The 24,002-nt window shown below is 55.0% G+C and overlaps 1 protein-coding gene across 1 annotated transcript in view; it reads left to right on the top strand.

The window, feature by feature from the left end:
- The first annotated feature begins 21,061 nt into the window (after positions 1-21,061).
- ipo9 (importin 9) overlaps positions 21,062-24,002 on the top strand; it is a 141,662-nt gene continuing 138,721 nt past the window's right edge. Inside the window, exons 1-2 of the mRNA XM_086011802.1 lie at positions 21,062-21,076; positions 21,173-21,220. Coding sequence (XP_085867928.1) covers positions 21,062-21,076; positions 21,173-21,220 — 63 coding nt within the window. The remainder of the gene's footprint in view (positions 21,077-21,172; positions 21,221-24,002) is intronic.

The raw sequence follows: 24,002 nt of genomic DNA, 5'->3' as shown, positions 1-24,002 counted from the left end.
TGTCCAATTAATATGATAGTTAAAATCCCCCATAATTATAGATGTTCCCTTATTACAAGCCTCAACTATTTCCTGATTGATACTCCGTCCAACAGAGTTGCCACTGTTCGGAGGCCTATAGACTATGCCCACTAGTGTTTTTTTCCCCTTATTATTCCTTACCTCCACCCAAACTGTTTCATTATCCTGATCTTTTGACCCAATATCATTTCTCTGTATTACAGTGATTCCTTCCTTTATTAACATAGCCACCCCACCTCCCCTTCCTTCTTGCCTGTCCTTCCTGATCGTTAAATAACCTGGTATGTTTAATTCCCAGGCATTGTCACCCTGCAGCCATGTTTCTGTAATGGCCACAAGATCATACCCATATGTAGTTATTTGTGCCATTAACTCGTCTATTTTGTTACGAATGCTACGTGCATTCAGATAGAGAACTTTCAAATATGTTTTGTGACACTTAGTTCCTGCTTTTGCCCTTTTTATTACTTTACCTTTTACTCCATACCTTCTGCCCCTTCCTGACACGCTCTGGTTTTTAATTTCCCCACTGCTACCTAAGCCTATGACCTTCTCTGTTGTCATTTTTATTATTTGCTCTCTAGGAACCTCCCCGCCACTAGTTAGTTTAAAGCCCTCTCTACAGCCCTAGTTATATGATCCGCCAGGACTCTAGTCCCAGCACTGGCCAAGTGAAGCCCGTCCCAACGGAATAGCTCTCTCCTGCCCTAGCACTGGTGCCAGTGTCCCTGGAAGCAAAACCCATTTCTCCCACACCGGTCTTTGAGCCACGCCTTTAACTCTCTAATTTTATTTACCCTAGCCAAATTCGCTCGTGGCTCAGGTAATAATCTGAGCTACTGTATACTGTAGTACCGGCAATGACCACACCTGTATATAAACCCTGAGTAGGGATCTGTACAGTTAGTTTTAGAGTAACCCTCATTCAGTAAACACCTGTTGATTGTTCCCTGCAGTCTCTTGTCTCATTATTGAAGGACACAACATCAAGATACACGGATCTAACACTAAGCACGGGCCATGGTCTGCTGGGGTGGGTGGGGGGGTGGGGGGCAGTGGTTTGGCGCTGGTTTAATTCCCTTAATGATCCCCTTGCATCCTCTAACTCCTCACACCGTCTGGTGTTTTCTGCCTGTAGTTCAATATTCTGCTCGAGTATTTGATCTAGTTTCTTTGGTGTACACTGCATTTTGTCGTGAATCTTTTGCTCCCAGCGCAACTGGTTGCGGAGGGCAGAAAGGTTCTCTCGCCGTTCACTTCATTCTTCCCGCATCTTGCTTAATAAATCTTTTAACTTTTTAGTCTCCCTATTTAACTGGGCAGCACACAAATGTGCCCCATAAGCTCACCTGTCTCGGCCTCTCTTTATTTTAAGTTTGTTTTTCTGAACATCCTCAGAGGTATTATCAAGCCTGTAGCCTTAGTCCCCGTTACCGTCTTCTAAGATTTTTAGGAGGCCCGCTGTTGCTGACTTTTTCTGTCAGGCTGTCTACTAGCTGTTCTCGATGGTATGCCAATGCCATTGTACCTCTGGTTTTACCTTTACCTCACTCTCTCTTGCTCCCCTCTTTCAGGGAGTTCCCTACTCAGTCTTAAGCAACGATCACACACGGTTGACCAAGTCCCTCCGGTCCCCACAACTGGAACCTTACAACTCCCAACTCTGGGATCCCACTTCTGACACCACTGTAAGATTTGGATTGGCCGGTGGTGGAGGGAGTGAATATTTAAGGTGGTGGATGGGGTGCCAATCAAGCGGGCTGCTTTGTCCTGGATGGTGTCGAGCTTCTTGAGTGTTGTTGGAGCTGCACTCACCCAGGCAAATGGAGAGTATTCCATCAAGTCATGAGGTGAGCACTTGCCACCGAATACCCAGCTGCTGACCTGCTCTTGTAGCCTGATGCGCCATCAATTACTCCAAAGACTGAGGTTGAACGAGTAACAATCAGGCTTTTATTAACTAAAGAATGAAGGTCTAGTCTCGAGTGGTCGACCCGTCCAGAATACTAAGGGACTGGGAGGTAGTCACTTATATACCTGGAATAGTGGGAGGAGTCAGCCGAGGCATGTCCAGACCTGTACCTAGTGGAATACACATACACATACAGACAGGTATAACAGTGGTTTACCACATTCACCCCTTGTTTAAAAATGAGTCCGGCGGGGTGAAGTGTATTTAAAAGTTTGTGTATTGGAGTCTCTCCGGAGGTCTTGTCTGCCACTGTGATCGACGTGGCGATGGCAGGGGTGGTGGAGCTTCCGGCGTCGCGTCCCGTGTAGGCTGGGGCCCTGGAGTGTACTCCTCGTGGGTGACGGTCCAAGGCGAGCCGGCTGCTGGGGTTGGATGTCGGGTCGTGGGGGGGGGTGGTAATGGGTAGTGGGTTACAGCGGTCCCCGAGGGTGTCGTGGGGGGGGGGTGGTAATGGGTAGTGGGTTACAGCGGTCCCCGAGGGTGCGAGGTCTCGTATGGAGACTGTGTCCTCCCGCCCGTCCGGGTACGCAATGTAAGCGTACTGGGGGTTGGCGTGGAGCAGGTCGACCCTCTCGACCAGGGGGTCCGTTTTATTGGCCCTCACGTGTCTTCTCAGTAGTACCGGCCCTGGGGACGTCAGCCATGGCGGTAACGATGTCCCCGATGTGGACTTCCTTGGGAAGACAAACATTTTCTCGTGAGGGGTGGCATTGGTGGCAGTGCAGAGCAGTGACCGAATCGAGTGGAGCGCATCGGGGAGCACCTCCTGCCAGCGGGAGGTCGGAAGGCCCCTAGACTTTAAGGCTAGTAGGGCGGCCTTCCAAACTGTTGCATTCTCTCTTTCCACCTGTCCGTTCCCCCGGGGGTTGTAACTGGTGGTCCTACTTGTGGCTATACCCCTAGCGAGCAGGTACTGGCGGAGTTCATCGCTCATAAACGATGAGCCCCGGTCGCTATGGATATAGCTGGGGAAACCGAACAGGGTGAAGAGGCTGTTCAGAGATTTAATGACCGTGGCACTGGTCATGTCCGGGCAGGGGATAGCGAACGGGAACCGGGAGTACTCGTCAATGATGTTGAGGAAGTACACATTGCGGTCGGAGGAGGGGAGAGGCCCTTTGAAATCGACGCTCAGGCGTTCGAAAGGGCGAGTGGCTTTTATCAGGTGGGCTCTGTCTGGTCTATAAAAGTGCGGTTTGCACTCAGCGCAGACTTGGCAGTTCTTGGTCATGGTCCTGACCTCCTCGATGGAGTAAGGCAGGTTGCGGGCCTTGATGAAGTGGAAGAACCTGGTGACCCCCGGGTGGCAGAGGTCATTGTGGAGGGCCCTCAGCCTATCGATCTGCGCGCTGGCGCAGGTGCCACGCGATAGGGCATCTGGGGGTTCATTGAGCTTCCCAGGCCGGTACAAGATCTCGTAATTGTAGGTGGAAAGTTCGATTCTCCACCTCAAGATCTTGTCATTTTTGATTTTGCCCCTCTGCTTGTTGTTGAACATAAAAGCAACTGAACGCTGGTCAGTGAGCAGGGTAAATCGTTTTCCGGCCAGGTAGTGCCTCCAATGACGCACAGCCTCCACGATAGCCTGGGCCTCCTTCTCGACCGCAGAGTGTCTGGTCTCCGGGCCCTGGAGGGTTCGTGAGAAGAATGCCACAGGTCTCCCCGCCTGATTAAGGGTGGCGGCCAGAGCGAAGTCGGACGCATCGCTTTCCACCTGGAAGGGGATGGATTCGTCCACTGCGTGCATGGTGGCTTTGGCAATGTCTTCCTTGATACGGTGGAAGGCTAAGCGGGCCTCTTCCCTCACGGGAAAAGAGGTGGACTTGATCAGCGGACGGGCTTTGTCTGCATAGTAGGGGACCCACTGAGCGTAGTAGGAAAAAAACCCTAGGCACCTCTTCAGAGCTTTTAGGCAGTGGGGCAGTGGGAGTTCCATAAGGGGACGCATCCGGTCCGGGTCGGGACCGATGACCCCGTGTTCCACAACACAGCCAAGGATGGCGAGGCGGTCTGTGCGGAATATGCACTTTTCCTTGTTATATGTCAGGTTCAGGAGTTGGGCGGTGCGGAGGAATTTCTCGAGGTTTGCGTCATGGTCCTGCAAGTCATGGCCGCACATTATCTAGGTAAGGGAAAGTGGCCTGCAGCTCGTTTTGATCGACCATCCGGTCCATCTCCCTTTGGAAGACGGAGACCCCGTTAGTAACGCCGAAGGGAACCCTAAGGAAGTGATAGAGGCGGCCGTTTGCCTCAAAAGCAGGATACTGGCGGTCTTCAGGGCTGATGGGGAGCTGGTGGTACGCTGATTTCAGGTCAATGGTCGAAAACACGCGGTACTGCGCGATCTGGTTGACCATGTCAGCTATGCGGGGGAGTGGGTAGGCGTCCAGCAGGGTGTAGCGGTTTATTGTTTGGCTGTAGTCGATGACCAGGCGTTGTTTCTCGCTGGTCTTAACGACTACAACCTGGGCTCGCCAGGGGCTGGAGCTGCCCTCAATAATCCCCTCCTTCAGGAGCCGTTCCACTTCGGTTTTGATGAAAACCCTGTCCCCGGCACTGTATCGCCTGCTCTTTGTGGCGATGGGCTTACAGTCGGGGGTGAGGTTAGCAAACAGTGGGGGGGGTGGGACTCTGAGTGTGGAGAGGTTGCATCTGGTGCGCGGCGGGCAATTTGGAGGCTGGCTGCGGACTGTGAGTGGGGGGAGGGGGCCACCGTACGCCATCGTAACGCTTTTGAGGTGGCACTGGAAATCCAACCTCAGTAGAACGGCAGCGCAGAGGTCGGGCAGGACCAGGAGTTTAAAATTATTGTACACAGTCCCGTCTACTACTAGTGTCACCATGCAGTAGCCGCCAATGTCCGCTGACTGGGACTCGGAGGCCATAGAAATCCGCTGGTGCGCAGGCAGGACTGGGAGAGAGCAACGCCGCACCGTGTCGGGGTGGATGAAGCTCTCTGTGCTCCCGGAGTCAAAAAGGCAGTTTATTGCATGGCTGTTTACCTTAACGTCCATTTTGGACCGAGCTAGCTGGTGCGGTCTCGTTTGGTCCAGCGTCACAGAGGCCAGCGTAGGGGTCGGTGTGTCGCTGCGAGTATCAGATGGGGGGGGGTTGCCGATCTGCTGCGTCCCGGCTGGTGTCCAAGATGGCGGCGTCCAAGATTCCCATGTGGCTGGAGTCATCCAAGATGGCTGCTGCTGCGGTGGTTCGCACATGGCTGGGGAGGCCCAAGATGGCGGCCCACATGCGGCGCTGTTGGGGGCCCAAGATGGCGGCTCGCACGGCCCACACGCGGCGCTGCTGGCGTTCGGGGTGGCTTTGGCCTTGCAGACGCTGGCGTAGTGTCCCTTTTTCCCGCAGCCCGAGCAGGTCGCATTCTTCGCCGGGCAGCGCACTCTGGGGTGTTTGGCTTGGCCACAGAAGTAGCATTTCTGGCTTTGGGATACTGCTGTCTGGCTTTGGGACACTGCTGCGGTAGTTGGGCCGTTGTTGGGCTGTGGCTGGGGTGGCACGGTGCTATGGGGCTGTCCTACCGTGTCCCAGGTTGTCGTTCCCCGCGGCGTCCACGGTGCAGAGGAGTAGGCATCCATGCCCCGGAAGGCTGCGTCCAGCGTTAGTGTGATGTCGGAGGCTTTGTCGAGGGTGAGGTCACTCTGCTCCAGCAGTCGCTGTCGGGTGTAGTTGGACCTGTGGCCCGCTACGAAGGCATCCCGGATCAGTTCCTCCGTGTACTTAGTGGGTGTTACCGCCTTACACCCACAGGCCCGGCCAAGCACGGACAGTGCTTGGAGGTATTCCTCAGTCGATTCCCCAGGTTGTTGCTTGCGACTCCCCAGAAGGTGCCTAGCGTATACTTCGTTCACAGGGCGCGTGTACTGGGTCTTGAGGAGCTGGAGGGCGGCTGTGTACGAGGTCGCGTCCCGGATGACTGAGTACACTCGGTGGTTCACCTTGGAGATCAGGACAGACAGTTTGTCCGCATCCGTTTCGACTGCAGTGGAGGCAGTCAGGAATGTCTCGAAGCACGTGAGCCAGTGAGCAAACTTGGTGGAAGCGTCCGCTTCCCGACTGTCCAGGTCCAGGCATGCTGGTGTGAGGATCTTCTCCATTATAAAAAATTTAGTTAATAAAATTGATGCGCCATCAATTACTCAAAAGACTGAGGTTGAGCGAGTAACAATCAGGCTTTTATTAACTAAAGAATGAAGGTCTAGTCTCGAGTGGTCGGCCCGTCCAGAATACTAAGGGACTGGGAGGTAGTCACTTATATACCTGGAATAGTGGGAGGAGTCAGCCGAGGCATGTCCAGACCTGTACCTAGTGGAATACACATACAGACACAGACAGGTTATAACAGTGGTTTACCACATAGCCATTGTATTTATGTGGCTGGGCAGTTAAGTTTCTGTTCAATTGTGACCCCGAGAATGTTGATGGTGGGGGATTCGATGGTGGTGATGCTGCTGAATGTCATGGGGAGGTGGCTAGACTCTCTCTTGTTGGAGATAGTCATTGTGGCGCGAATGTTACTTGCCACTTATCAGCTCAACCCTAATGTTGTCCAGGTCTTGCTGCATGTGGGCACAGACTGCTTCATTATCTGGACATTAGGAGTTGCGAATGGCACTGAACACTGTGCAATCATCAGTGAACATCCCCACTTCTGACCTTATGATGGAGGGAAGGTCATTGATGGAGCAGCTGAAGATGATTGGGCCTAGGACACTGCCTGGAGGAACTCCTGCAGCTTTGTCCTGGGGCTGTGATGATTGACCTCCAACAACCACAACCATCTTCCTTTGTGCTAAGTATGACTCCAGCCAGCGGAGAGTTTCAACCCCACCACCCCCCCCCCGATTCCCATTGACTTCAATTTACTACGGCTCCTTGATGCCACACTCGATGCTGCCTTGATGTCAAGGGCAGTCACTCTCACCTCACCTCTAGAATTCAGCTCCTTTGTCCATAAGAACATAAGAAATAGGAGCAGGAATCGGCCACTTGGCCCCTTGAGCCTGCTCCGTCATTCAATAAGATCATGATCATGACTGACCTTGGGCTCAAAGCCACTTCCCTGCCCGCTCCCCGTAACCCTTCACTCCCTTATCTTGCAAAAATCTGTCTATCTCCACCTTAAATGTATTTAATGACCCAGCCTCCACGGCTCTCTGGGGCAGAGAATTCCACAGATTTACGACCCTCTGAGAGAAGAAATTCCTCCTCATCTCAGTTCTAAAAGGGCGACCCTTTATTCTAAAACTGTGCCCCCGAGTTCTAGATTTCCCCACGAGGGGAAAAATCCTCTCTGCATCTACCTTGTCGAGCCCCCTCAGTATCTTATATGTTTCAATAAGATCACCTCTGATTCTTCTAAATTCCAATGAGTATAGGCCCAGCCTGCTCAACCTTTCTTCATAAGTCAACCCCCTCATCTTAGGAATCAACTGTGTGAAGCGTCCATGTTTGGATCAAGGCTTTAATGAGGTCAGGAACCGAGTGGTCCTGATGGAACCCAAACTGAGCTTCGGTGAGCAGGTTTTTGGTGAGTAAGTGCCACTTGATAGCACTGTCGACCACACCTTCCATCACTTTGCTGATGATTGAGAGTAATTGGCTGGATTGGATTTGTCCTGCTTTTTGTGGACAGGACATACCTGGGCAATTTTCCACTTTGCCGGGTAGATGCCAGTGTTGTAGCTGTACTGGAACAGCTTGGCTAGAGGTGTGGCTAGTTCTGGAGCACAAGACTTCAGCACGACAGCTGGGATGTTGTCAGGGCCCAGAGCCTTTGCTGTATCCAGTGCGCTCAGCCGTTTCTTGATATCATGTAGAGTGAATCGAATTGGCTGAAGACTGGCTTCTGTGATGCTGGGCACCTCAGGAGGCCGATATGAATCATCCACTCTGTCCTTCTGGCTGAAGATGGTTGCAAACGCTTCAGCCTTGTCTTTTGCACTCATATGCTGGGCTCCGCCATCATTGAGGATGGGGATATTCATGGAGCCGCCTCCTCCTCCTGTTAGTTGTTTATTTGTCCACCACCATCAGGCAGAACTCTGATCTGATCTGTTACTTGTGGGATCACTTAACTCTGCCTATAGTATGCTGCTTCTGATGTTTAGCTTGCATGTAGTCCTGTGTTGTAGCTTCACCAGGTTGGCACCTCATTTTTAGATATGCCCGGTACTGCTTCTGGCATGCTCTTCTGCACTCCTCATTGAACCAACGTTAGTCCCCTGGCTTGATGGTAATTATAGGCCATGAGGTTAAAGATTGTGGTGGTACACAATACTGCTGCTGCTGATGGCCCACAACGCTTCATGGATGTCCAGTTTTGCGCTGCTAGATCTGTTCTGAATCTATCCCATTTAGCACGGTGTTAGTGCCACACATGATAGAGGGTGTCCTCAGTGTGAAGACGGTATTTCATCTCCACAAGGACTGTGCAGTGGTCACTCCTACCAATACTATCATGGGCAGATGTATCTGCGACAGGTAGATTTAAGGATGAGGTTTTTCCCCTCATGTTGGATCTCACCACCTGCCGCAGACCCAATCTGGCAGCTGTCCTTCAGGACTCGGCCAGTAGTGGTGCTACTGAGCCACTTTTTATGGACATTGAAGTCTCCCCGCAGAGTACATTCTGTGCCCTTGCTACCCTCAGTGCTTCTTCCAAGTGGTGTTAGACACAGAGGAGTACTGATTCATCAGCTGAGGGAGAGCGGTAGGTGGTAATCAGCAGGAGGTTTCCTTGCCCGTGCTTGTCACAGGACTTCATGGGGTCCGGAACCAATGTTGAGGACTCCCAGGGCCATTCCCAACTGTATACCACTGTGCTACCAGCTCTGGTGGGTCTGTCCTGCCCAGCCCGTGGGACAGGCCATACCCAGGGATGGTGATCCTTGGGTATGGCCTGTCTGGGACATTGGCTGAAAGGTATGTTTCTGTGGGTATGACTATGTCGGGCTGTAGCTTGACTAGTCTGTGGGACAGCGTTCCAAACTTTATACAAGTCCCACGACATTAGCAAGGAGGACTTTGCAGGGTTGACTGGGCGGGGTGTGCCTTTGCTGTGTCAATGCCGGGTAAACCGTATGGTTTAATTATTATTGTTTTTCGTTGCGGTTTGTTACAACTGAGTGGCTTGCTAGACCATTTCAGGGGGCAGTTAAGAGTCAACCACATTGCTGTGGGTCTGGAGTCACATTTAGGCCAATCCGGGCAAAGGCAGCAGATTTCCTCCCCTAAAGGACATTAGTGAACCAGATGGGTTTTTGCGACAGCTCAGTAGTTTCATGGTCACCATTACTGATAAATACATTTGGAATAAAAAGCTATTAACAATTTAAATTCCCCAGCTGCATTGGTGGGATTTGAACTCGTCTCCGGATCATTAGTCCAGGCCTCTGGATTACTGGTCCAGTAACAGAACCAATATAACATCTACCCTGTCAAGGGAACAGAGAGGCTGTTTCCTTTGGTTCGAGAGTCTAGAACTAGGGGTCGTAGTCTCAGGATAAGGGGTCAGCCATTTAGGACTGAGACAAGGAGAAATTTCTTCAGTGAAAGGGTTGTGAATCTTTGGAATTCTCTACCCCAGAGGACTGTGGATGCACAGTCGATGAGTATATTCAAGGCTGAGATAGGGACATTTCTGGGCATCAAGGGATATGGGGATCAGGCGGGAAAGGGGAGTTGAGGTGGAAGATCAGCCATGGATCTTATTGAATGGCAGAGTGGGCTCGAGGGCCGTATGGCCGACTCCTGCTCCTATTTCTTATGTTCTTAAAATACCAGAGTTAAGCGGTGATGATTTTCTAGACTAAGTAAGAAGCAATTTGTTAGTCTGTCTCAGCAATCACACACATTTGGTTGTCTCTGGTTCCTTTTGGCTGTGAACGCAAGGATCTAAAAAACAGACAGACACAGGCAGTGAGTTGTTTTTTTTAATGCAGTCAGGCCCAGCAAAGGCTGCAACAAGGTTAAAATGCAGGGGAGCAGTTAGAAATTATTTTGTTTAAGTCAGGCAAGACATCCCACTGCTGTGGGGTAATGTGTTCATTATTTTGTATTAATATAAAACAAGTTGTGTTAAGTATGTGTATTGTATTGAACAATTAACACAAAGACTTAAACGTATAACTCAAACAGGTCTTTACTGGTTGGAGGTAGGGACTATACATAGGTCTTTACTTCATGCCCACAGGCGGGAACTGAGGGGAGATCAGTACCCACAGTACTATTTATACCCCTATGGCCAGGAGTGGTACTGCGTATCACTACGCCCAACAAGTAGTGCAGTCCTGTCCATAGGTTCAAAGTAGCACACATATTACATACACAACATTCCTCCCTTCCTAGCTTTACAGTCATCTCCCCATTTAACATAACGTAATAACATATATACATATATAACTTCAGGTTTACATAACAGAATAACATAGATAACTTCATGTCAAAACAGATCACAGATTCAGTCTCTGCGGAAAACAGTTCACAGATTCAATCTCTGTGGTGGAGTCGGTTCACGTTGCTGGAGTGACTCATTCAATAGTCCTTCCATGGATTTAACAGTTTGAACTTCCGAACTGAATTGGCTCCGTTCGGAGGGACCACGTGTGTGATCTGGTAGAGGTGATAATGGTTCAGATGGGTCATCTTCTGTTTTTACTTTTCCTTTTCTGCTTCTTGGAGACTCTTTGGGCTCCATTGTCAGCTGCCACAGCTGCCAGCTGCATGCGCAGTTCCTCCTTCTCTGCCTCCTGTTTCCGTCGAAGAGCCAGCTTCTCCCGATGTTCCGTAGACTTTTGGTGCTCCTCCATGATTTCTGCACTTTGGGAGTCGAAGTTACAAGCTGGGCAGGACAGGACATCGTAATATTCGGTGTCGTCCACCAGGTCATAGTAATATTCGGTGTCGTCCTGAGCTAGACCAGTGAGAGGGTCGTCTATTTCCTCCATACCCAGCTGGACGTTAGCCAGCTCTTGTTCCAAATCCAGACATCTTTCCTGAAGAGACTTCTTCATGTGTACCTCTGCATCCAGCTTTTTCTGGGCTTTCAGCAAGTCGTTTACTAGTGACCTCATTTGTGATTTTAATACTTCAACTTCCTTTGGAGATTGATTGATCGGACTATGCAATCCCTCTACCGGAGCAGCTGTTTCAGCGGTCTGTTGTTCTACGTTGACGTGAGTCAGCGTACTTTTGGCATCCAAGGGCTGCTCTGTTGCAGTCATCTCAGTCTGTGTTGCCACCTCAGCTCTTCCAATAACCTTTGAGAGCTCCGAACCCCTTTCGTTTGAATATTGAAGTTCATGTTCAAGTTTTTCCCATTTCAGAGTCCTGTCCTTCAGCATATGCAGGAGTTGGCTGACCGTTAACTCCTCTGACATCAGACGTTTTGTGTGCTCCTGCTCCATTTTCTCCATCAGCTGCTTCTGTTGTCTTTCCAGATTCTCCAACTCTATATCAAAGAACTCTTTCGTTGCATTCAACTCTTGCTCACAACGGCGAAGCATTTGTTCTAATTGCTGTTGTAGTTTGAAATGGAGTTGAGTTCGAGCCCGGTGTCCCTCAGAAATGGGCACATCAGTAGACTTGCCAGACTCAGAATCCACAGTTAAACTATGTTGTTGCTCAGTGGAATTCTGTGCTGAAACTTTGTCTTTTGCACCTGAGTTGGGCTTACCATCATCCGTTCCAGAGTCTGGGCCGACTATCTTCACCGAGTTCTCACTCGTTATTGTTTGTAGGAAATGCCAGTCCATATTCATTTTCCTAATCCACTCCCGTCCTAGTAGTGGAGGACCTCCTTCAGATATCACATATAAGTCCATTATTTGACTGTCTTCGCCCTTGTGGACCACTGCAACCTCTATTTTCCCGATGGGGTACACTCTTTGCCCCGTGTATGTTTCCAATATAATCCCCGTATCCTGTAGGGGAATATGTTGGAATAACTTTCCGTAATCTTTCTTATTTATGACCGTCAATGCCGATCCAGTGTCCAATTCCAGTTTTACTTGGACTCCTTCTATCTGAAGAGTGACCCAAATTGTCTGGAGGTCTGCACCCTTACCAGCGTTGAGTACTCTTAAGCTAGCCAGTTCATTACTGCTAGCGTCTGAATCGGACTCCTGTTCGGTCACCTTGTGTACCTTTGCGTATTTTCCTTGCGGTGACTTCTTGTTGCTGGTCTTCTTCGCTGACCTGCATACTCTAGCTATATGTCCAAGCCTACCACAAGTTCTACATTCTTGGTTTTTAAACCAACACTGGTTCTGATCATGCGTTGTCTTTCCACAACGATAACATTTGCCAGAACTCGCACCCAATTTGTGTGCACTGAGCTCCGGTGACCGTAGCTGCATTACTGCCGTGCCTCTCGCTGCGGCTTCGTGTGCTGCTGCCATAGTGACCGCCTTCTCAAGCGTCAGCTCATTCTCCTCGAGCAGTCGCTTTTGTGTATCCTGTTTAAATAAACCACACACAAATTTGTCTCGAAGTGCCTCTGTCAGTCCCGTTCCAAACTGGCAATATTTCGCTAATTTACGCAATTCCAGCAAATATTCAGCATTGCTTTCATGCTGTAGCTGCCTTCTGTCGTAAAATTTAAATTGTTCCGCTAGCATCAGCGGCGTGGGGTTTAGATGATCTTTCAGGACAGTAACAATCTCATCGAACGTCTTATCCGCCGGTTCATCTGGTGATAACAGGTGTTTCAATTGCCCGTATGTCTTCGCACCCATTAAATTTAATAATGTTAGAGCTTTATCTTGGTCACGAATTTTATTGGCCTTACAATAATTTTTTACTCTTTCAACATATATGGCCCAATCTTCGAGGTCACTATCAAAGGTGCTAATATTCCCGTGTTTAGGCATTGTAGATTTGCAATTTCTCAGATTTTATTTTGTTTACTTGTTATCAAAGATGGCGGCTTCCCGCTCTTGCCGTCATCCTCCGCCCACAAAATGGCGGTTTTCCCGCGCTTGGCGGTCTTCACCCGTCCCCCGACGCCGTCTCCCTTCAGCCCCCGAGTGCGGCCCTTATCTTCGCCGCGATCGATAGCCCGCGCTGTGCACCGCGGCTCTCGCACCTTGAGCTTCTGCAGCCGCCGCGCCTTTCAGTCCGAGTGCGGCCCTTATCTTTGGTCCCGATCGCTGGCCCGCGCTGCGCCTCGCACTTGAAGCGGCTCCCGGCCTCTGGCTCACCCGCTCGCGCGGCTCTTGCTCGCTCCCTCCCGGGCTCTGGCTTACCCGCTCGCGCGTTTCACCGCGGCTCTTATCAGGGATTGCGATCGCCCTTATCTTCTCCAACTTCCCCAGCCCTGTCTTTGCAGCCAACACTGCACGGCTTACCCCACCACCTAGGTTGAACAAGGAAACTGCAGAAAGACTTCTGTCAGTCGCTGGAAGCTGTCAGGATGTTTACTGCACTCCAGTGCTCAGTCGCTGATGGAGGCTTCAGAGTCCTAAAGCCTGTCGCTTCTAGTGGGGTGGTGATGTTTGAAACCTCTCTTCAACTGCCGCAGGGTAAGAACCTGACTCGTCGCCAGTGTTAAGTATGTGTATTGTATTGAACAATTAACACAAAGACTTAAACGTATAACTCAAACAGGTCTTTACTGGTTGGAGGTAGGGACTATACATAGGTCTTTACTTCATGCCCACAGGCAGGAACTGAGGGGAGATCAGCACCCACAGTACTATTTATACCCCTATGGCCAGGAGTGGTACTGCGTATCACTACGCCCAACAAGTAGTGCAGTCCTGTCCATAGGTTCAAAGTAGCACACATATTACATACACAACAAGTTGTACTGATTGAAATGACTGAATCTGATCATAACTGTTGCTCTGTACAATCATGTAGTGACAATAAAGCATTTTAACGATTTGTACCTGGCCTCATCTCACCAAGTGTTTGCTCGCTCCATCTTTGGAGAGATTGAAGCAGCATACATGCAAATAACACTAATAAGGGAATGCTATTGGTACATATTGTATCGTTAGATATTGGGCAGTACTGGCACAGCCCTAAACACTCAGACAGCTTATGGGAGTGGCTTGGTGGCAGCTACCTCAGATACTGAGCTACACTGTTCATGAAGTGATTCAAAACGTTTAAAATTTAAACTGGACAGAAACAGATTTAAAAATTACTCAAATCAAAAAAAGTGGTACAGTACTTGATTTGGCGAGATTAGTGATCGAAGAGAAAGTGAAAGAGTTTTTCAACTAAAAGAGCGAGTTTCAATTAAGAGCTGGAGCGACAAGGACAGGAAGAGCAATGCCAATGAAGAACAAGAATGAGAGATTGCAGGGAGAGAGTGAACGAAGCTCAAACTCCTTACAGGAATGAGCAGCAGCGATGGTATCAAACCTCAAAGACATCGCCCCACTGCATTGCAGGTTTCTATTTTCCACAGCAGCCATTCGTGTGGCCTTGAGTAACTGAGGCTGCTCCAGTGCTCATGTAACGTAGGAGCAGAACAGCAGGCAGTCGGAAACTTTACCCTCATCCGGAATCAGAATTTAAACCAGGTCCCAGGGAAAGGAAAGCACACGGATGCAGAGAACATCTGACTGAGGCCCGAAAATGCTACCCAATCGTGTAGATTCTGTTTAATCTTTTGCTTACTGGATTTGGGGGTGCTGCTGCCTAATTATTCGGGCAACTCCCTGTTGTGACATCTTTTACAACCAAGTCCATCTTCAGACTTACAGCTGGCTGAAAAAGCTCTTGGAGTTAACTTGCAACCAATGAAATCCCAATCTTTGGCAAGTTGCTTCTGTGGTAAACCACTGTATACCTGTCTGTATGTGTATGTGTATTCCACTAGGTACAGGTCTGGACATGCCTCGGCTGACTCCTCCCACTATTCCAGGTATATAAGTGACTACCTCCCAGTCCCTTAGTATTCTGGACGGGTCGACCACTCGAGACAAGACCTTCATTCTTTAGTTAATAAAAGCCTGGTTGTTACTCGCTTAACCTCAGTCTTTTGAGTAATTGAAGGCGCATCAGCTTCCACCTCCATAATGGATGCTGGGAGCAAAAACAAACCACATTTTAAAAGTTAGCTTTTTGAAAAGAGAAAATTGTAACAAATTAAGTAGAAGTGTTAGTTATAACAAGAGAGAACAGGAAATAACTGAATAAAAGAAAAAAGGGCGAGTAGAATTCATGTTTGAATTGTTTTAATTAAAATTCTGTTTAATCACAGTAATAAAGGCAACTCCTGACGTCTAAGCAGCTTCATCACTGTATTATTAGTGGGCGGAATCTTATAAAACCACCCTGAACTGCTGACAGGCTGATGGTCCAGACAGCTGTACAGTCAGCACTTAAATAGCGCCTCATCACATCTCTCCAAAACGTCGCCAACACGCCGCATACAATGAAGTGAAGTACCGCGGAGGCAAATTTCAACATTACTTAGAGGGGTGGGAAGAAAACAGTCTGCAGGGATCATTGAGGTGAACACTTCTCCCAAGACTACCTGAACAGCTTAAACACGGCTTTCCAAGATGCAACTTCAGATATTGTACAAGTTTATAATGCACTGAAAGCACCGTCCCCAACACAGCCCCCAGTTACTCAGGAGCTGGGGGCCAGAAACTCAGGTCATACCAGTGAGTGGGCTGTGTGATTACACAAAAATGTGTCCCATTATATACTCTGAATTCTAACACCGCCCCTCCACCCCCATACAAGAATTACGAAACCTCGCAGACCGCCCATACAAAAAGCTGAGATATACAAAAACTTTTCACGGTATGCAGAAAAAGCCAGACCACTGCACACAAAAAATCAACCCCTCTCCTCCTTCCTTCTGGTCACCAGTCCCATCCACATTATTTTCCCCTTCCATCCCACACCCATCTTTCCTCCCCTCCTCCCCCCTCATTCCTAACCCCCTCCTCGTCCTCACTCCTACTCCCCCCCTCCTCGTCCTCACTCCTACTCCCCCCTCCCCGTCCTCACTCCTACTCCCCCCTCCTCGTCCTCACTCCTACTCCCCCCCCGTCCTCACTCCTACTGCCCCCCCCGTCCTCACTCCTCCTCCCCCCCCCGTCCTCACTCCTCCTCCCCCCCCCGCCCTCACTCCTACTCCCCCCCCGCCCTCACTCCTACTCCCCCCCCCGTCCTCACTCCTACTCCCCCCCCGTCCTCACTCCTACTCCCCCCCCCCCGTCCTCACTCCTACTCCCCCCCCCCCGTCCTCACTCCTACTCCCCCCCCCGTCCTCACTCCTACTCCCCCCTCCCCGTCCTCACTCCTACTCCCCCCCCCCCCCGTCCTCACTCCTACTCGCCCCCCCCCCCCCGTCCTCACTCCTACTCCCCCCCCCCCGGTCCTCACTCCTACTCCCCCCCCCCCCCCGTCCTCACTCCTACTCCCCTCCCCGTCCTCACTCCTACTCCCCCCCCGTCCTCACTCCTACTGCCCCCCCGTCCTCACTCCTACTCCCCCCCCGTCCTCACTCCTACTCCCCCCCCGTCCTCACTCCTACTCCCCCCCCCGTCCTCACTCCTACTCCCCCCCCCCCGTCCTCACTCCTACTCCCCCCCCGTCCTCACTCCTACTCCCCCCCCCCCCGTCCTCACTCCTACTCCCCCCCCCGTCCTCACTCCTACTCCCCCCCCCGTCCTCACTCCTACTCCCCCCCCGTCCTCACTCCTACTCCTCCCCCCCGTCCTCACTCCTACTCCCCCCCCGTCCTCACTCCTACTCCTCCCCCCTGTCCTCACTCCTACTCCCCCCCCGTCCTCACTCCTACTCCCCCCCGTCCTCACTCCTACTGCCCCCCCCGTCCTCACTCCTACTCCCCCCCGTCCTCACTCCTACTCCCCCCCCGTCCTCACTCCTACTCCCCCCCGTCCTCACTCCTACTGCCCCCCCCGTCCTCACTCCTACTCCCCCCCCGTCCTCACTCCTACTCCCCCCCCCGTCCTCACTCCTACTCCCCCCCCCCCCGTCCTCACTCCTACTCCCCCCCCCGTCCTCACTCCTACTCCCCCCCCCCGTCCTCACTCCTACTCCCCCCCCGTCCTCACTCCTACTCCCCCCCCGTCCTCACTCCTACTCCCCCCACCCCCGTCCTCACTCCTACTCCCCCTCCGTCCTCACTCCTACTCCCCCCCGTCCTCACTCCTACTCCTCCCCCCCGTCCTCACTCCTACTCCCCCCCCCGTCCTCACTCCTACTCCCCCCCCCCCGTCCTCACTCCTACTCCCCCCCCCCGTCCTCACTCCTACTCCCCCCCCCCCCGTCCTCACTCCTACTCCCCCCCCCCCCCGTCCTCACTCCTACTCCCCCCCGTCCTCACTCCTACTCCCCCCCCCCCGTCCTCACTCCTACTCCCCCCCCCCGTCCTCACTCCTACTCCCCCCCCCCGTCCTCACTCCTACTCCCCCCCCCGTCCTCACTCCTACTCCCCCCCGTCCTCACTCCTACTCCCCCCCGTCCTCACTCCTACTCCCCCCGTCCTCACTCCTACTCCCCCCGTCCTCACTCCTACTCCCCCCGTCCTCACTCCTACTCCCCCCTCCCCGTCCTCACTCCTACTCCCCCCCCGTCCTCACTCCTACTCCCCCCCCCGTCCTCACTCCTACTCCCCCCCCCCGTCCTCACTCCTACTCCCCCCCCCCCGTCCTCACTCCTACTCCCCCCCGTCCTCACTCCTACTCCCCCCCCCGTCCTCACTCCTACTCCCCCCCCGTCCTCACTCCTACTCCCCCCCCCCCCGTCCTCACTCCTACTCCCCCCCCCCGTCCTCACTCCTACTCCCCCCCCCCGTCCTCACTCCTACTCCCCCCCCCGTCCTCACTCCTACTCCCCCCCGTCCTCACTCCTACTCCCCCCGTCCTCACTCCTACTCCCCCCGTCCTCACTCCTACTCCCCCCGTCCTCACTCCTACTCCCCCCGTCCTCACTCCTACTCCCCCCTCCCCGTCCTCACTCCTACTCCCCCCCCGTCCTCACTCCTACTCCCCCCCCCGTCCTCACTCCTACTCCCCCCCCCCGTCCTCACTCCTACTCCCCCCCCCCCGTCCTCACTCCTACTCCCCCCCGTCCTCACTCCTACTCCCCCCCCCCGTCCTCACTCCTACTCCCCCCCCGTCCTCACTCCTACTCCCCCCCCGTCCTCACTCCTACTCCCCCCCGTCCTCACTCCTACTCCCCCCGTCCTCACTCCTACTCCCCCCGTCCTCACTCCTACTCCCCCCTCCCCGTCCTCACTCCTACTCCCCCCCCGTCCTCACTCCTACTCCCCCCCCCGTCCTCACTCCTACTCCCCCCCCCGTCCTCACTCCTACTCCCCCCCCCCCGTCCTCACTCCTACTCCCCCCCGTCCTCACTCCTACTCCCCCCCCCCGTCCTCACTCCTACTCCCCCCCCCCGTCCTCACTCCTACTCCCCCCCCCGTCCTCACTCCTACTCCCCCCCCCGTCCTCACTCCTACTCCCCCCCCCCGTCCTCACTCCTACTCCCCCCCCGTCCTCACTCCTACTCCCCCCCGTCCTCACTCCTACTCCCCCCGTCCTCACTCCTACTCCCCCCGTCCTCACTCCTACTCCCCCCCGTCCTCACTCCTACTCCCCCCGTCCTCACTCCTACTCCCCCCGTCCTCACTCCTACTCCCCCCGTCCTCACTCCTACTCCCCCCTCCCCGTCCTCACTCCTACTCCCCCCGTCCTCACTCCTACTCCCCCCGTCCTCACTCCTACTCCCCCCTCCCCGTCCTCACTCCTACTCCCCCCCTCCCCGTCCTCACTCCTACTCCCCCCCTCCCCGTCCTCGCTCCTACTCCCCCCCTCCCCGTCCTCGCTCCTACTCCCCCCCTCCCCGTCCTCACTCCTACTCCCCCCCCCCGTCCTCACTCCTACTCCCCCCCCCCGTCCTCACTCCTACTCCCCCCCCCCGTCCTCACTCCTACTCCCCCCCCCCCGTCCTCACTCCTACTCCCCCCCGTCCTCACTCCTACTCCCCCCCGTCCTCACTCCTACTCCCCCCGTCCTCACTCCTACTCCCCCGTCCTCACTCCTACTCCCCCCCGTCCTCACTCCTACTCCCCCCTCCCCGTCCTCACTCCTACTCCCCCCCCGTCCTCACTCCTACTCCCCCCCCCGTCCTCACTCCTACTCCCCCCCCCGTCCTCACTCCTACTCCCCCCCCCCCGTCCTCACTCCTACTCCCCCCCGTCCTCACTCCTACTCCCCCCCCCCGTCCTCACTCCTACTCCCCCCCCCCGTCCTCACTCCTACTCCCCCCCCCCGTCCTCACTCCTACTCCCCCCCCCGTCCTCACTCCTACTCCCCCCCCCGTCCTCACTCCTACTCCCCCCCCGTCCTCACTCCTACTCCCCCCCGTCCTCACTCCTACTCCCCCCGTCCTCACTCCTACTCCCCCCGTCCTCACTCCTACTCCCCCCGTCCTCACTCCTACTCCCCCCGTCCTCACTCCTACTCCCCCCGTCCTCACTCCTACTCCCCCCCGTCCTCACTCCTACTCCCCCCTCCCCGTCCTCACTCCTACTCCCCCCGTCCTCACTCCTACTCCCCCCGTCCTCACTCCTACTCCCCCCCCTCCCCGTCCTCACTCCTACTCCCCCCCTCCCCGTCCTCACTCCTACTCCCCCCCTCCCCGTCCTCGCTCCTACTCCCCCCCTCCCCGTCCTCGCTCCTACTCCCCCCCTCCCCGTCCTCGCTCCTACTCCCCCCCTCCCCGTCCTCGCTCCTACTCCCCCCCCTCCCCGTCCTCGCTCCTACTCCCCCCCCTCCCCGTCCTCGCTCCTACTCCCCCCCCTCCCCGTCCTCGCTCCTACTCCCCCCCCTCCCCGTCCTCGCTCCTACTCCCCCCCCTCCCCGTCCTCGCTCCTACTCCCCCCCCTCCCCGTCCTCGCTCCTACTCCCCCCCCTCCTACTCCCCCCCCTCCCCCGTCCTCACTCCTACTCCCCGCCCCCCCCGCCCCCATCCTCACTCCTACTTCCCCCCAACCTCATCCCTTCCTGAAACCTGAACATCGATGAGCTTTAGGCTCAACTCTAAATCTCCCAGGCCTGATTGGCGAAAAAGATTGGATTTCAACCCAGTGTGGAGCAATCAGGGAGCAGCCTTTTCTAGTGCTCCAGGCAGGGGTTTAAAGGACTGTAGCCACTGAACTGGCCTCCACTTCTCATATTAAGAACAGAAGTCGATTTCAACTATAGACAGGTTCAGCTCCCAATGAGACCAAATGTTGTGTGTGCTTAATACGAGAAGCTCAGCCCAACTTATTGATCAGATGGTTTATTCTGAAGTCCAAGGTTCCACGTTCCTCTTACAAATAGGGTTGAATGTCAGTTCTGTTTCTAACAGAAAAAGAATACCACGTGTGTAAGAAATGTTCCCAAGGCCGGGCACTCTCCAGCCTCAAAGCCCACTCTGGAGCAGTCCTGGTTCAAACAAGATCACAAAGTGCAAGTCCTTTTACCGTATTTTATTTTGTTTCTCCTTCCCTGAATGGAAACAGAAGAGACTAGTGTCCTGGAACACAGCACATCTCACCCCAAAGAGCTAACCCCGGTGCAACACCTCAAAACTTGCTCAGAAATACATCAGGCACAGCTCAATTTACTCCCTCTTTCACCAGCTAAGTGGTGGAGCAACTCTCAGTCGCAACAGTTCAGACCAAATACCAGGACAACTGCAAAACAAAATGTTTCACAAAGCTTCAATCTTCATCCCACTTCTTAAGTGCATCATGTAACTTAATGTTTGTGTTCAGTAGCAAAAATAGAGAGTTAATCCAGGGCTGCTCCTGTGCACCCGGCAAGTTCCAAAATAACAGGACTGCCTCATGGCAGAACCTGCTTCGTTGTACAGGTTTCCTCCGGTCCCCAACAGCACAGCTGCAGAAACTCCGACAAGCTCGTGTGCTTCCTTCAATTAAACCATTCATCCTCAGTCAGGCCTCTGCAGTTCAATTGCTTGGAGTCATGATGAAAAAAGGCTACGATGAAATTTGATTTCTCTCCCCATAAAATGAGCAGCTGGCACAGAAGGAGGCAGTGTTATACGATGACTGACCTCGGTGTCAGTCAATGACCCAGTAAATGCAGGGGAACCATGTCTCTTCTAGGTATCTTAAATGCCTATCGAGCGTAAAACTCTCTTCTCTTTCTCATTCAGGTGATCAGAAAACGGCGTGTAGCAGGGCTGCTGTGCAAACTGACGGAGGTAATCGGTTAGATAGGCCTGAAATTAAAAGACAGGATCAGTACACATGCACATAACATTTTAGCAGCAACCCTTTCACATTGGCTGCAATCCTTTTCATTTCACAATGTGCTCCCACACCAAGCTGTGGGGTCCCCGCTGCCACACCAAGCTGTGGGGTCCCCGCTGCCACACCAAGCTGTGTCGTCCCCGCTCCCACACCAAGCTGTGGGGTCCCCGCTCCCACACCAAGCTGTGGGGTCCCCGCTCCCACACCAAGCTGTGGGGTCCCCGCTCCCACACCAAGCTGTGGGGTCCCCGCTCCCACACCAAGCTGTGGGGTCCCCGCTCCCACACCAAGCTGTGTGGTCCCCGCTCCCACACCAAGCTGTGGGGTCCCCGCTCCCACACCAAGCTGTGGGGTCCCCGCTCCCACACCAAGCTGTGTCGTCCCCCGCTCCCACACCAAGCTGTGGGGTCCCCGCTCCCACACCAAGCTGTGGGGTCCCCGCTCCCACACCAAGCTGTGGGGTCCCCGCTCCCACACCAAGCTGTGGGGTCCCCGCTCCCACGCCAAGCTGTGGGGTCCCCGCTCCCACACCAAGCTGTGTCGTCCCCGCTCCCACACCAAGCTGTGTCGTCCCCGCTCCCACACCAAGCTGTGTCGTCCCCGCTCCCACACCAAGCTGTGGGGTCCCCCGCTCCCACACCAAGCTGTGTGGTCCCCGCTCCCACACCAAGCTGTGTCGTCCCCGCTCCCACACCAAGCTGTAGGGTCCCCGCTCCCACGCCAAGCTGTGTGGTCCCCCCCGCGCTCCCACGCCAAGCTGTGGGGTCCCCGCTCCCACGCCAAGCTGTGTGGTGCCCGCTCCCACACCAAGCTGTGGGGTCCCCGCTCCACACCAAGCTGTGTGTCCCCGCTCCCACACCAAGCTGTGTCGTCCCGCTCCCACACCAAGCTGTGGGGTCCCCGCTCCCACACCAAGCTGTGGGGTCCCGCTCCCACACCAAGCTGTGGGGTCCCCGCTCCCACACCAAGCTGTGTGGTCCCCGCTCCCACACCAAGCTGTGTGGTCCCCGCTCCCACACCAAGCTGTGTCGTCCCCGCTCCCACACCAAGCTGTGTCGTCCCCGCTCCCACACCAAGCTGTGGGGTCCCCGCTCCCACACCAAGCTGTGGGGTCCCCGCTCCCACACCAAGCTGTGGGGTCCCCGCTCCCACACCAAGCTGTGGGGTCCCCGCTCCCACACCAAGCTGTGTCGTCCCCGCTCCCACACCAAGCTGTGTGGTCCCCGCTCCCACACCAAGCTGTGGGGTCCCCGCTCCCACACCAAGCTGTGGGGTCCCCCGCTGCCACACCAAGCTGTGTCGTCCCCGCTCCCACACCAAGCTGTGGGGTCCCCGCTCCCACTCCAAGCTGTGGGGTCCCCGCTGCCACACCAAGCTGTGTCGTCCCCGCTCCCACACCAAGCTGTGTCGTCCCCGCTCCCACACCAAGCTGTGGGGTCCCCGCTCCCACACCAAGCTGTGGGGTCCCCGCTCCCACACCAAGCTGTGTCGTCCCCGCTCCCACACCAAGCTGTGTGGTCCCCGCTCCCACACCAAGCTGTGGGGTCCCCCTCCGCGGTCCCCGCTCCCACACCAAGCTGTGGGGTCCCCGCTCCCACACCAAGCTGTGGGGTCCCCGCTCCCACACCAAGCTGTGGTCCCCGCTCCACACCAAGCTGTGGGGTCCCCGCTCCCACACCAGCTGTGGGGTCCCCGCTCCCACACCAAGCTGTGGGGTCCCCGCTCCCACACCAAGCTGTGGGGTCCCCGCTCCCACACCAAGCTGTGGGGTCCCCCGCTCCCACACCAAGCTGTGGGGTCCCCCGCTCCACACCAAGCTGTGGGGTCCCCGCTCCCACACCAAGCTGTGGGGTCCCCGCTCCCACGCCAAGCTGTGGGGTCGCCGCTCCCACACCAAGCTGTGGGGTCCCCGCTCCCACACCAAGCTGTGGGGTCACCGCTGCCCACACCAAGCTGTGGGGTCCCCGCTCCCACACCAAGCTGTGGGTCCCCGCTCCCACACCAAGCTGTGGGGTCCCCGCTCCCACACCAAGCTGTGGGGTCCCCGCTCCCACACCAAGCTGTGGGGTCCCCGCTCCCACACCAAGCTGTGGGGTCCCCCGCTCCCACACCAAGCTGTGGGGTCCCCGCTCCCACACCAAGCTGTGGGGTCCCCGCTCCCACACCAAGCTGTGGGGTCCCCGCTCCCACACCAAGCTGTGGGGTCCCCGCTCCCACACCAAGCTGTGGGGTCCCCGCTCCCACACCAAGCTGTGGGGTCCCCGCTCCCACACCAAGCTGTGGGGTCCCCGCTCCCACACCAAGCTGTGTGGTCCCCGCTCCCACGCCAAGCTGTGGGGTCCCCGCTCCACACCAAGCTGTGGGGTCCCCGCTCCCACACCAAGCTGTGGGGTCCCCGCTCCCACACCAAGCTGTGTCGTCCCCGCTCCCACACCAAGCTGTGGGTCCCCGCTGCCACACCAAGCTGTGGGGTCCCGCTCAGCTGGTCGTCCCCGCTCCCACACCAAGCTGCAGTGGGGTCCCCGCTGCCACACCAAGCTGTGTCGTCCCCCGCTCCCACACCAAGCTGTGTGGTCCCCGCTGCCACACCAAGCTGTGGGGTCCCCGCTCCCACACCAAGCTGTGGGGTCCCCGCTCCCACACCAAGCTGTGTCGTCCCGCTCCCACACCAAGCTGTGTGGTCCCCGCTCCACACCAAGCTGTGTCGTCCCCCAGCTTCCCCACACCAAGCTG

This window comes from Somniosus microcephalus, chromosome 18 (assembly GCF_052327205.1).
Source record: "Somniosus microcephalus isolate GS21.2 chromosome 18, FLI_Smic_1.0, whole genome shotgun sequence".
In the NCBI taxonomy this organism is placed as follows: domain Eukaryota; kingdom Metazoa; phylum Chordata; class Chondrichthyes; order Squaliformes; family Somniosidae; genus Somniosus; species Somniosus microcephalus.
This window is presented reverse-complemented; position numbering and strand designations above follow the sequence as displayed.